The sequence below is a fragment of the Rhinolophus sinicus genome, chromosome 2 (assembly GCF_057876585.1).
Source record: "Rhinolophus sinicus isolate RSI-liver-muscle chromosome 2, RSI-T2T, whole genome shotgun sequence".
In the NCBI taxonomy this organism is placed as follows: Eukaryota; Metazoa; Chordata; class Mammalia; order Chiroptera; family Rhinolophidae; genus Rhinolophus; species Rhinolophus sinicus.
In genome coordinates this window covers 14,771,836-14,785,865 of record NC_142502.1, presented here as the reverse complement: position 1 = coordinate 14,785,865, position 14,030 = coordinate 14,771,836, and the positions used below count along the sequence as shown (strand labels likewise).

General features: G+C 48.2%; 2 protein-coding genes across 3 annotated transcripts in view; one reads left to right on the top strand and one right to left on the bottom strand.

Moving 5' to 3' along the window:
- LOC109439616 (UL16-binding protein 1-like) overlaps positions 1–14,030 on the top strand; it is a 57,423-nt gene that overhangs the window by 28,210 nt on the left and 15,183 nt on the right. The gene's annotated exons all lie outside the window — the stretch shown is intronic.
- The window catches only part of LOC109455392 (UL16-binding protein 3-like), a 77,835-nt gene that overhangs the window by 61,498 nt on the left and 2,307 nt on the right, over positions 1–14,030 (bottom strand). The window contains exons 2-5 of one of the 2 annotated variants that reach the window (XM_074334014.2): positions 12,064–12,312; positions 11,564–11,836; positions 10,530–10,677; positions 9,004–9,225 (exon numbers count right to left, since the gene is read on the bottom strand). The exons of the other annotated variant lie outside the window; for it this stretch is intronic. Of the exons in view, the coding sequence (XP_074190115.1) occupies positions 10,538–10,677; positions 11,564–11,836; positions 12,064–12,312 (662 nt within the window). The 3' untranslated portion in view covers positions 9,004–9,225; positions 10,530–10,537. Of the gene's footprint in view, positions 1–9,003; positions 9,226–10,529; positions 10,678–11,563; positions 11,837–12,063; positions 12,313–14,030 lie in introns of those variants that run through there. 2 annotated transcript variants of the gene reach the window in all.

The window sequence follows — 14,030 nt, the reverse complement described above, 5'->3', positions numbered from 1 at the left end:
TGTCCATCTAATTTCCAGAGAAGTCACCGTCTGCTTAATTATCTGCATCTCCAGCATTCTTTTCCAGAACACCAAAAGTCCTCAAGTCAGACAATACGGTCTACACTTGGGATTTTGTGAGAGATGCTGTCACATCTCTGTCATTGTCCCATGTCTCTTTATCAGTCTGAGTCCAGTGTCTGTTCTCCAAGTCAGAGGAGACCTATCTGTCCTTCAAAGCCAAACACCCAGAATCCGCTGATGCGTCCATTGGCTTCCCACAGACACATGGTCCTGCCTGGCAGGGAGAGAGGGTCTGTGCCTCCATCACGGGACACAGCTCAGCCTCGGGTCTTCACAGATCCTTTGTCCCCACCCGGTATCCACTGCATTGCTGCTCCTGTCTTAACCCCTGGTCTTACACTGTGTTCTGTGTCCACCTTGGCTTCTGGGCCTCACGGGTGCAAATAACTTCCAATATTTACACAAACACAATTGTTCTCTAACTCTACAAGAACTGTTCTTCTGCCCTGGGTCTTCTAAACTTACCCATGGTTGTGAAAGTCTCTAGTTTAAGGTCAAGCGGTTTCGTCTTGAACTCTTCCACCAGGTCTTTCAGAGTTTCTGCCTCTCTCAGGCCCTTGGTCATTCACCTTCATCCCCAGAGGACCATATAGCTGGACATTCTGACTACTACAGTGATGAATATAGAAATGTGTTTCCATTGACCTGGCCTTGAACCTCACACCATGGTTGTCCATTAGGAGTGATGGTGAAGTTATAGCAAAGTGAAGGAGCATCTGTGAAGCAAAAATGTAAGTCAGGGTTGCGGTTGGAAAAAAAGGACCCCGGGTACACCCTCCCCCAACTCTGAGACAGCAGAGAATCCCATGATGGCTGGGCTGGCAGAGCAAGGACTGACCCTGCCTGGCCCCTCCCTTCACCAGTAAAGGCTAGTGCCTCTCCCTTGCTTGAGGAGGACCAGGACGCCTCTGCCTGGAAGAAGCCACACATGCCCAGGTATGTCCCCTCTGTCCACAAGGCCAATATCCAGCATGAGTCAGCCCATACCCATTGCAGGGACGTGCCAGGCTGGATAGGGGAAAGTGGTCTAGATGCCCGAGGATTGTCAGAAACTCGCCCGTGCCCTATGGGAGAAGGGAGAGTGTGTCAGGGCTGCTCTTGAGGAAAATGGATGATGGTGGGTGTGGTGTGAGAGAGAACCCAAAGTTGGAGAAGGGAGAGTTGACAATTATGGGTCCGGGAGTTAGCACGCCCCTGGGAGATGATACTTACCTGCTACTAGGATGGGTCTTGGGACTTTGGGAAAAAGGATAGCAACAGTGCATAGAGTAGATAATCCAGAACTTCTGAGGCAGGTGGGACCTAGTGTGTGATTGACATCATCTCTGGGATTCCGAAGCGTCATCATGGCTCTTCCATTATTAAAGTGGTGCATTGGGGGTGGGGGGGATGATGAATGGACACTGTCCCAGGTCCTGCTCATTAGAGGTGTCACTGGGTCCCCAGGCCCAACAGTGATCTTTTCATATCAGGAATGGAAAATCGTTGTAGTTAGTGAATTAGCTGTGGGGTGACAGCTACCATAGTAGGAAAGTACAAGTACTTCCTTCTCATAGTGTCCTCCCTTTTCTCCAAGGAGAATGATAAAACAGTATCATATCCTGGGTGACATGACAGAGATTAGAAGCAACCCTAATCTTAAAGGATGCAGGGGCAGAGGCCTTATCCTATCTCCATCTAATAGCAGCCTGGTCTGCAGACTTTCTGTAAATGGGTGTCTGTTAAATATTTTAGGCTTTGCAGATCCTAAGCCTTTGGCAGCTACTTAGCTCTGCTGCAGAACAAAAGTATCTGTACACAATACGTGAATAAATGAATGTGGCTGGACTTGCCACTAGGGCTCATGCTCCACAAACCTATGACACTGGAGGTATCTGTGGTAGGACAAGGTGCTATGTGGACTTCACGGCATCTTAAGTGGAGAATCACATCACAGACCCCTAGGTCAGGAGCAGGGCCATGCCACCTGTAGCAGGGACATCCATACATTTGAAAGTGGCTCCTGGTTTTGTCCTGGGGCCTGGTAGAGACAAGGCCTCTGGCCATGGGATGTCAGAGCTGCCCATCATGAGGTGGGCACACTAAGTCCTTGGGTCAGAGAGGCCCAGAGGTCATAAGACACAAGTGATTTTTCTGGAATTGGCATGAGCAGGGAACAAATGAGGTGCAGAAGCAGGTGGCCCTCATCTTGACACCAGAAATGTGGCACCAGCACGACCCTCAGGTCACACCTGTGGCTTCATGCAGTGTCTCAAGGGCCCCTTGGGCCAAGGAATCCAGTCTTCGAAAGGAAAAGAGCAGTGGCCCATACCTGTGGGACCTATATCCTCTGACATTCACGCCACCCAGAAGCCATGGGAAGGACACGGCAGGGATCTGGCTCTTCAACACACAGAGAAGTCTCCTGGGAGTTGCTTCCCTAGGGCAGAGGGTCACCCATATCTGGGACACCCTATATACCCTAAATCGGGGGTCAGCCACCTAGAACAGTGGCCAAATCTGGTTCACCATTCGTTTGCATGTTGTCTTTTCTGCTTTTGCACCACAAATGTAGAGTGCATAGCTGATACAGAGATAGATACCAAGAGCTCTGTAAAGACAAAAATATTCACAATCTGTCTGTGGGGACAGAGTCCCAGAGAGCAGTTTCCAGGCTCTAGGCCTCGCATGGGGAGGTGCTGGCTCCGGTAGTGAATGACGGTCAACTGTGATTGGTTGGCGATCAGCTGTGACCTGTTAGCCAGTTGGCTACTGATGTAACTGCGGGGCTGCGTTGATTGGTTGGTTGGTTGGCAGGTAGAGAAATGAATGGCGGACTGCGGATCGGCTTGTGTGGCTACTACTGTGTGTGTCTCGCCCAGCGTCCAGTAAGACTATAGAGGTATGATTCCCCTACCTATGGCTCCCTGGGTGTTCCTTTATGGCCTCACCACATCCTGCGTTCTTATGTGGGGAGCAGGAGCTGAGACCCCGCAGGCTGCCCTGCATGACAAATGGCACAGTGAGCAGGGTCTCCTGCACGACACTATCCTTTATAGAAAAAGTTTGCCATCTCCTGCCTAAATCTATGACCTTTATATGGTGCTGTCTCCCCAGTAGGTAGAAATGTGGTTGGGACCAAAGGGTACAGTCAGAGTGCCCCAATTTACCATCATTCCCAGGGTCATACTTTGGGAAACTGGGCTTCCTGTCCCTCTTACTCTAGGTTCTGTGGGGCAGGTTTGGAGGCTTTTACTGGGTGTGTCCTCAGGGCAGAGGGATAAGGTGCCATTCGGTGGAGGAAGGGTTAGGGCCTCTTAGAGATGGAAAGGTGCTGGAGGCCCTGGGCTCCATGGAGACAGGGTGAAATGCATGAAATGGACAGTGAAGGAACGTGCTGAGCTGGATAGAGGAGCTGTGACTCATGAGGGGAAGTGGCTGAGACCTATCTGGTAAAGTGAGCACCTAGAGCTGCGGGTTTGATGATCCCCTAGAGAGGGTGCTGGGAAGTTCAAGGGTGGAGAGCAGTGGTATGATGGTTTTTGTAGAAAAGTTGTATGAGCAGAGTAGGGGCGTGCGGTTATTCGGGTAGTGACCGTGTCTAAACGCCCCTGTCCTGGCTCTCGGGAACCTGAGGCTGAGGCTCCCACCTCCCGGAAGTGCAGGATGTGAAGGGGACGGGGAGAAGGGGCGGGGATGGGAGGGGGAAGGCAGAGGAGGGGGAGGGGGAAGGGGCAGGGTTACGGGTCTTGGTGCTCCCGCAGATTTCTCGCTGCACACTCTCTCCCTCCCATCCCACCTGAAAACATTACTTTTTCTCCTTTGTGGCCTCTTTTCAGACCCTCCCCTTCCCTGTGGTGGGTGACAACCTACGCCTCGCCGGTGGCAGAGAGGAAACGAGGCCGCTAGGGGACTGAGCTGGGGCGGCGGCGCCACCCGGAAGGCAGGTTCCCCAACCCCGGTGGGAACCCAGTCCACATCCGGATCTTAACGCCGGTCTCGCCCCGCAGCGTCCATCGACTAACTCACCGTCCAGCGCCACCCCATACAGTCGGGCTGTCGGGACCTGGAGCCCCGAGGCGACCCTGCTGTGGCCCAGAGTCGTGTCCACACGGTCCGAGGAGGAAATGAAACCCCAGTGTAGTCCTTGCCCGTGACCCTCCCCAACTTGCTCCTGGAGGCTAAGTGCACGAAAAGTTCATTTTCTTCTCGAGTCAGCCCTCCGTGTCTCTCTACCCCATTCTCCGGGCCAATTTCCTTTTCTCTCTCCTTTCCGGTTTCACAACGATTCATTTTCTTAAAACTCACCATTTTATCTCAAGGTACTTCCTTAATGAAAGTGAACCAAGACTGCCTTTAGCAGTTATGTCATCCACCAGGTTTTTTTCATACTTTCTGTCCCAGCAGAGCCCAAGGCCTTTTGTTAACCAAAGTAATTCCTCTTTGACAAAATTGCAGTATTGAGGTCAGATTTGTTTCCAAATTTTCCTGCAAAGACTCCAAAACACCCACAGTGCCACCTAGAAGCCTCCGATGAGGGTCACCTGGCACTTAAAGTTCCAGAACTGCAAACCTCTGGTTTTAGTTTTAGCCTCTTGGGCCTTTTCATGTTCACACTTGTCTCTTTCATTCAGTCATTCATGAGCATCTAACCAGCATTTAACTAACATCAGCTTCTCTGGGAATAATCATCATAACGAAGAACAAAACCATCACCTCTTGACTCTGAGAAACTCTCCTGATTCCTGATCAGTGGGTCTTTGTCTGTGGTTTTATTTCTGCATTTTCAAAGACACCTCAAACGACAGAAGAAGTACTATGGCCTGCAGTGCATGGCCCATCCCTCTCATCAGGAGAGACCCTGGCCCATGGCTTCTGGGAAGGCTGAACAATTAGGAGACCTGTGTTGAGTCCTCAGCACATGCAAGCTCAGGATTACTGGCGTGATCTCCTCACTTAATCTCTTTTCATTCTCTGAGGTAGAGTTTCCTATGTTACAACTGGGGAAATGGATGCAGAAACTAGCATAGACCCATCAGCCAGAATTTCATCCAGATACATGATTCCTGTTTCTGGGACTATAGAGTCCACATCCATTAAAATCAGGAGCCAGTTGCACCAGCTCCTGTGATCTGCTGGGAGTCTGGGAACCGGGAGCATGCGCTGGGGGTGAGTCAGGGATGCCCAGGTGTCCACAGAGGTCCATCCTCCTTCCCCCTGGCCTTCCTGTCGGTCTCTAATGCCAGCCTTCTGCCTTCCTTGTGTTCTTCTGTCACTTGCCTACTTAACCCAGCCTCATGGGTTGAGCCTACGAGGCCCTTCCTGGTTACCTCCTCCCAGAGATTAAACCTGGGTTCCTGACTCCCATCCTTATGCATGGAAGTCTCTTCCCACACGCAGATCACCTGGGCCAACTGAGATCTGGCCAAACCCAAGCCTAAATCCTGTCCACCCTCTGTGAGTCTCTTATCTTCCAAACCACCCAGTACCAGCCGTTCCTACATAACTCTAGTGAATCAGTCCAGAGCCTTCTATGTCCTTTAAACCTGTTAATTCACAGACTTTGCTGCTATCCTATGTCCCTGGGTTCAAGTAGAGACAGGACCTGTGTCCAGGCACAGGCCTCCTCCACCTGCCCACAGGACAGTGGAGACTTATTGTCACTTGAGCTCATGGTCTTCACATGGAAAATGTGTGGAAGAGGAGTTCCTAGTCTCCTTTGCTCATTTAATGGAGAAAAGGCCCATTGGCTGGAGGCTCAGTGGGACTTGGGTTCTCCAGTCCTCACCCCAGGCTAAGGTCTCCTCAGCAGCCTCTAATTCCCATCTCATTTCTGCCCACAATACCTGCTGCCTTTCCAAGGACCAAGTCAAAGATCCATTTGGGGCAACATGTTGGGGATGCCCAGAGTGATCATAGTGATAAACTGAGTGGAGGTGGGGTTACAGCCCGGGAATCAGGGATGGTTTGCCACAGATGGTTGTGGTATAAGTGAGCCCCATACATGAGGAGAACCTTCCCTCAGCTTCCCCAATGTAATTCAATTCATGACAGATTATCGAGCAACAGCATGTATTAGACTCTGTTTACAAAAGTGACAAAGGGACACATTGTATTTCCAATGACCACATGACCGGTGGAGCACACCACTGTACAAGCACCTCTCACCAGGTGTGATATCCTTACTGTGGACCTGGGTGTTGGGACACGGGGTGGGGGAGAGGAGATGATTAATTTAGCCTGTGGACGTGTCATAAATGGGTGAGATTTGAGTAAAGAGATTGCCCCCATCCTGCTGGTAGGCCTTGTCAAATCAGTCGAAGGCCTGAAGAGAACAGTAAGACTGACCACCTACAGAAGAGGGAATTCTCCAGCAGACTGTCTTCACACTTCACGTGCACCGCTGGCTCTCCTGGGCTCCAGGATGCCGGCCTGCACTGCAGGTTTTAGACTTGACAGCCTCCATAATCACGTGAGCCAAATTTATAATTAATCAATCAATAAACCAATCTATATCTATCTAAGTAGCTATGTGTCTATCTACCTACATCATGGTGGTCTGTCTCTCTGGAGAACCCTGAGTCAAACAGGTGGGAAAGAAAGACAACAGGTGGTGATATTTGTGCCCAGCTTTCATAGCCCATAGGCTATAGTTCAGTGGTAACCAGATACTCGACGGAGGAATGTTCCAGAACAGAAGCTTAGAGACATGATGGCACAGGCCAGCAGACTGGCTAGTGACCTATCCTTAGAGTATTGGAGAAGAAGAGATTTCAGGAGGTGACGTGGGACAGAGAGGGAGGCTATGTGGGAAATCCCTGGCAGTCATGAGTTTCAGGCAAGAAAACCAGTAGGAAAACACACACACACACACACACACACACACACACACACACACATACACACACACTCGGCTTAGAGGCTCCATCTACCTCAGAGCTGCTAAGCCCTCTTCTCTGACTTGGTTACCTGGAAGCCCCTGCATCACAGTGATGGGCAGGACATATAACAGGGAGTTTGCACACCTCCCATTCCAGGCCTGGTATATGCTGCAGGGCCCATGGTGCCATGGTGCCATGCTGATGAGGTAGAAGAGGGAGAAGCTGACAAAGGCTGGAGCACAGAAGGGTGAGACGGGAACAAGGGGAAGGACCGGCCTATGACGAAGCATCAGGGTCTGTATTGCATTTGTTGAGCTATTTTACTTCTAACACGAAATTCTGAAAATTATGTTTTCTTAAATTCTTTTAATAACTATAAAAACTTTTGAAAAAATCGTAAACTGATACAGAAGTTGTGAGTACTGTACAGAGTACTTCTTTTCCTGAACCTTATGACAGTGCTGTCACACTCATATCCCCCATTTGTTGTGATGTCCTCTGATGCCATATACTTTAGTATGTATCTCCCACAAACTGAACACTCCCAAATCACCAGAATGTAATCCCAAAGATAGATTTCACATCACTTTAGTGTCGTGTAATCCTCAGACCCCATTCAAGTTTTAACAGTTGTTCTGATAATGTCCTTTAGAGTCAAAGAGCTGATGGATTTAGGTATTTTTCATTTCCTTGATGTGCTGAAGATGTGGGTTATGGTTTTTATTAGCCCTTTTTAGTGATCTGTTTAATTTTTAAATGTATGTGAATTTAGATTATGTGGACACTGTAATTGTATATTAACTAGTAGTCCTAAAAATATATATGGGAAAGGTTTAAAAGTTTTTCATTGGGCATTTTGGTTGTTTCTTTTTAAATAGTTGGGATTACTTTGCCTGAAGTAGGGAGAAACAGAAATCTTTTAACAACACTGAAAAGATATTGTTCTTCAGTAAGATATCTTATTGTTCATTTTTTTGCTGTGACACTAACTAAAACAAACACCCTAATATCTACATGTTTTTGACCCATGCTTACCAGCCTGGGACCAACACTGGCACTTCTGTAGGCTAAACCCTCATCCCCTGTCGGGATGAGGTGAGATAGACATGATTCAATTCTCACTGCTACTAACAATGTCAGGACTCCTGTTTTCCATCTCCTGGGCACCACTTCTTACAGAGATACTGACATTTTGTCAGTGTGATGGGCGTATCAGGGTATCCCATTGTTCTTTTGCTTTATCTTGATGATGTGGGACACATTCAGTCTTTCCACAAGTGTGTTCACCATCGGTGAAGAGCAGAAAGTATTTGCCTAACTTGAGGAGTATTAGACTTATCCTTATTTATTTGTAGGAGTTCATTATACTATATTCTGAATACTGACCCTTTGTCCATGGGGAAATAAAACAACTTTGAGAAGTAGAGATGATTCTGTGGTGAAGATTTTCTTCTCACTGAAAAGGGGAGTGTGTGGGGGAGGGCTTCACGGGAAAGTCACTGCTGGGGTGGGGGAATGGGGCGAAATCAGAAAAATTGTCATTGCTTAAGTCCCAGGGTATTTGTTTGCATCCAGAGTATCAGAATAATGTTTGAGACTGACACAGGATACCTATAAAGTTAAGAGTGATCCTTAAAATCTGTTTCCACAGAAACCTAGCAGAATCACTGGTAATATTTACCCCATACCATGGAGGAATAGTGAAAAGCCCTGAATTGTTTACTGCATTATAAAACAAAACTCCAAAGTAATTAAAGTTTTTCGAATATAAAGGTATTTACTTACATATCTTTATAGCGAAATAAGTCACTAAAGGAAACAATCATAAATATAATGTTCCTGTGTTTGACTACAATAAGATTGTCCTAAGGACACAGACAGATCTCCTGAGTTTCTATAACCTCACATGATATTTTTTTGCGATATCATTTGTAAGAACCAGTCAGGAAGCAGAGATGCATCTGATTCTCCAGAAAGGAGAAGACAGAAAATGTCGTTTTTGTTGAGATTTCTTATTCAAGCAATTACAGTTTAAATGTAACAATTTCATCCCTTAGTCAACAAAATGTGACTTAATGTGTTTTTTTTTTTTTTAAATTAAATTTATTGGGGTGCTTAATGTGTTTTTTTAAAAAAAGCACTGAATAGGATAATCAGCAAATGCAATAAAGGACATGAAATGTTGCATCTGCTCTATCACCGTGGTCTGAAAATGAACAGCAGGTCATCCAAAGGCCTCCAACCAAGGGCGGAATCGCTGAGATAGACCCACTATCCTGGATTTCCTGGTAGCATCGTCAGCCTGCAGAAAAGAACAAGTGATGGTCCTAGTGGCTGAGGATATCCAGGGTCGGTTCTCCTGTGGTTACCGCACCCCAATCACTCCCCATCTTGAGCCCTCCACTCACAAAGTCATGTATTACCCTGCACCTGCCACCCCTGCCCTGGGACCAGCAGCCTGTAGCAACCTTTACTTCCCTTTGCGCATAGAGAGTCAGCTCCAGTCCCTGCTCTAGAGCTCTTGGGCTCAGGACTAAAGCGAGTAATGAATCATCTGCTCCCCTCACTCAGGTCCTGAGCCACTGAGGGGCCCCTGCCTTGAGCAGAGGTGACTGAGCGAAATACGTCACTAACATAAATGACTGATTCTGCCTGTGATGGGAGAGCCTAAGACCTGGTGGGAGGTTTGATGGAGAGGAGGCCCTGTATCCTGACACCTCTAGCCTGGGGAGGGTAACAGACAAGCATCCTTCTTTTCCCTTCCCTACCAGCCTCTTAGCTAAAGCACACAGAGCTCTCAGTATGACAGTCCCAGCCCTGCCCCATCCACCCAGGTCAGGGTCACCTGTGAGAAACAGCAGCTCAGCCCCACCTATCTCCTCAGTTACCTCTGCTCAAGGCAGGGGCCCTCAGTGGCTCAGGATCTGAGTCTGCAGGAGGCTGGCTGTCAGGTGATTGCGCAGGGCTCAGCCAGGAATCCCAGGTGTGCACGGAGAATTGCCTTCCTTCTAACCTCGTCCTGCACTTTCCCTACTGTTTGCCTTCTGCCTTATCTGCTGTCCCCGAAGCCACTTTCTGTGGGGACACAGCCCTGAACTCTACCCGTCTGAGTTGGGTCTGAAAGGCCTCCCTCCCTCTTCCTGGGATGAGACCCCGGTCCCTCTCCTCTTAGCCCCCTGGATGAGCCCCCTTACCTTGGACACATCACATGGAGCCACCATGCTGCTCTCACCCGAATGTGAGTGTTGCCCACGCCATGTGTCCCTGCTGTCCCCACACCACCCACATTGGACCCAAACAGGCTCTCCCAAACAGAGAATCTGATTCAGGACTGAAATGACTAAAGACCTTGAGCCTTAGTGTGGGCCCCTCCCTTTCCACTGGCACTGACAGTGAGGAGATGCCAGAACTCAAGGCTGAGCTGTCCCAATGATTGCCATCAGGCGATATGAGGTGTTACTCTCCTGTCTCATTTCCATGATGAAAAGGTTAAATGAGGTCGAAGGAGTCGGGCTGGGAATTCACCCTTCCCCATCCTCACTCCAGGCCATCTGCCCCTCATTCCCACTCACAAGCCATTAGTACTTGTTACTTTAAAGGACTTACCTTGTGACCTAAAGGACATACATTATGATCCAGCAGGTAAGGAAGAGAGGGAGGATCCAACCAATAGGCGTGATGGTCGAGGCCTTGGAATGGGCTGTGGCTGTGGCCTTGTTTGGTGGAGCTGTGTTTGGGACCACTGTTGTGGGGGCTGCAATGGAAACACAAGCATGACAGCCCTTGTCCAGGCACCAAAATGGGGAGACATCGCCTCAGCTCCTACTACCCCGGGTAATACTGCAATGCAGACAGTTTCTCACCTACTAAATGGCAGCTGCTACAATGTTTCCCTGAAAATAAGACATAGCTGGACAATCAGCTCTGATGTGTCTTTTGGAGCAAAAATTAATATAAGACCTGATCTTATTTTACGATAATATAAGACCAGGTCTTATCTAACATAATATAATATAAGACTGGGCCTGATATCAATTTTTGCTCCAAAAGATGCATTAGAGCCGATTGTCCAGCTAGGTCTTATTTTTCCGGGAAACATAGTATGAAAGGTCCTGAGGCAGGAAGGGAAGAAGGGGTGTGCCCTGTCCTCCAGGGATTCATACAGCTGATGGGGGAAGCAAGAGTTACAATATGACCAGTCACTGCTGCTGTGACAGAAGAGGAGGTGACACATGAGGAAGATGGTAGAGAAGTCCTCTCAGGAGCTGATAGTTGAGCTGGTATTGAAGAATTTACAGAAATACACCAGGTGAAAAGGAAAAGTGATGGTAAGGAGAGGGAGCAGTACAAGAAAAAGTTCTGGAAACAGAATGATGCCCTCCTGTTTGGGGCCAGCAAGAAATCCACTGTGAATGACCAAAGATATGTGCAGTGAGGAAGAGACATCACGAGGTATGAAGGGAAAGGAAGCATGGCAGAACACACCTATGGCTATTATGCTCCCAGGAAGACTCACTGAGGATGGATCCTTTTTCAAACCACACACACACACATACACACACATACTCAACACACTCACACAAGGGTAGATCGATCTCATCTCAAGAGAACAACCACTTCATTCCTGCTTTCTCTCTTACCTGTTGTGTCTACCCGTTTCTTCCAGTGCACCAAGACTGGAAGCCATTCCTGGCAGTCTCCCATTGAGATCTTTGCGAAATAATCTGTCAATTCCTTGTCATCCTCCCACTTCTGTTTTATCGGTTTGCCTTCAGGATGATCTGCTGTATACCTTCTGGTCTCCGAGTCAAAGAGAAGGTATCTCTGTCCATTGAAGCTGAACTCCCAGGATGCACTGGCGCGTCCATTGGCTTTACACTCACACATCATCCTGACCTGCAGGGTGAGAGGACCTACCCCACAGCCCCATGGGAAAGAGGTCAGCCTCTGGTCTTGACAGGTCCTTGGCCCCCACCTGGTGTCTGTCTCACCTGGACTCTTCTATCTGATCCTGGTCTCCCTGACTTTTTGCTGGGTTACTTGGGAAGAACCAATACCCACTTTCTTTTTCACATGAATACAATAAATGCAGAAAACCCCACAATCTATTCTCTCCTGCATTTGGACTTTTCCAACTTACCACTGTCTGGGTATTTCTCCAGTTTGATGTCAGGCAGTCGCTGTTTGAGCAAGTCCCCCACATGACACAGCGTATCAGTCTGTTCATTGCAGACTTTTGTGGCATTAACATCCTCTCCCAGGAGATTCATAGGTACAACCTTCTTGCTGCCACACTCATAAAAAAGAAAAATCTTTTCATCCACTTGGCCTTTACACGATGGTTGTCTGTTAGTAGTGATGTTGAAATCATAGTGAAGAGAGTGATCTTCTGTGAAAGAAAAACACAGGGTGGGGTTGGAAATAAAAGATCCAAGGCACCCCCTCCATGATCTGTGTGACAGCAAGAGAATACCCCCAAAGGCAGGGCATGCAGAACAAGAGCTACCCCTGTTCGGGCCCCAACTTCACAGCTAAAGGCTAGTGCCCCTCCCTTGATTGAGGAGAACCAGGAGGCCTCTGCTTGGCAAGAAACCACACATCTCTGGATATGTCCCCTCTGTCTACCAGGCTGACACCCAGCACGAATCAGCCCATAACCACCGCAGGGACGTGCCAGGTGGCTATGGAGGAAAGGCCTAGATGCCAGAGGATTGTCAGAAGTGAGCCCAGTGTCCTGCGGGGAGAGGGGAGAGGGAAAGCATGTAGGAAGCTGCTCCTGGGGAAGCTGTATCATGGTAGAGTGTGGTGAGGACATGGACAGATCCCAAAGGTGGAGAAGGAATCACTGACAATCCTGGGTCACAGGACTTAGCACAGCCCTGGCAGGTGGTGCTAATCTGTTACTAGGATGGGTCCTGTAAGCCCGGCCAAAAGCGTGGCTGCACTGCATAAAACAGAAAAGGCAGAACTCTGAGGCAGGTGGTGGAGGAAGGGATCAAATGGCTCAGAGAAGTGAATATGCCAGAGAGGCTATAATAGGAAAAGGCAGACAAGTGTCCAGTCAACCATGCTCCATGGGAAAGCCTGAAGATAAACTCTTGTTTATCAAGCCTAGGAGCAAAACATGGGTGACAAGAGACCCAGAATTCTCAAAAGGCTCAATAGTGACCTTTGTTGAAGGTCAGGATGGTGGTAGGAGTTGGTGTTCCCCAATATGGGTTCTAGTAGTAATGGGGATGGAAAATGTTGAAATAATGGATGACAGGTGGAAATGCTCTATGTCAGGAGCAAGTAGGCATGATGATCAAAATCAGAAGTTCAGAAATCCAGCCAGGGCCTCAACCACAGACAGCAGTGACTATGGCTCATAGACCAGGGTGACCGTACAGGCAAAAGGCATGAGCACCAACCTGGATACTTCCTGCCTGATTTAAGTAACAAAACAAAGACAAAACACAAGGTAACTGATTAGGAGGTAAAGCAGCCTCCCAACAAGATTGGATCCTTTGCCCAGTTTCCTTAACTGAACCATTTCTCAGACCTGTAACTCATTACTAGAATGAGATGCCAGGTTCAATGAGGAAGGACCTTCCAAGGTCACAGCAAGTGCAGTGATTCCCTCCAGCCTTCCTTAAAGAGCCATGAGGACTTTGACTTGGGTAAGTGTGCACAGGGAAGGAGAACCCCCCAGTAGTTCATATGGGACCTAATGTGTGAGTTGTCATCATCCCTGGGAATCAGAAGCATCATCCTGGCCCCCCTTTTCTTGAAGGAGTGCCTGGGATGAGACCAGGTAATAAACAAAAACCTGTCCCACGTCCTGTGTACAGAGGTGTTATTGGTCCATAGATCCATACAATGGTCATTTCACATTCCCCAGGTATGTAACAAGAATGGAAAATCTTTGTAATTAGTAAATCACTTGTGGGCTGACGGTTACCGTAGATGGGAAATTTAAGTACAATCATCTCAAACTGTCTTCCCATTCTGTCAATAGAACGTTAAAACAGTATTTTATCCTGGATAAAATGACGGACATGAATAGGAACCTTCAAAGCGTAAAGGATACAGGGGCATGATCCCTACCAACCCTGAAGCCATGTAATA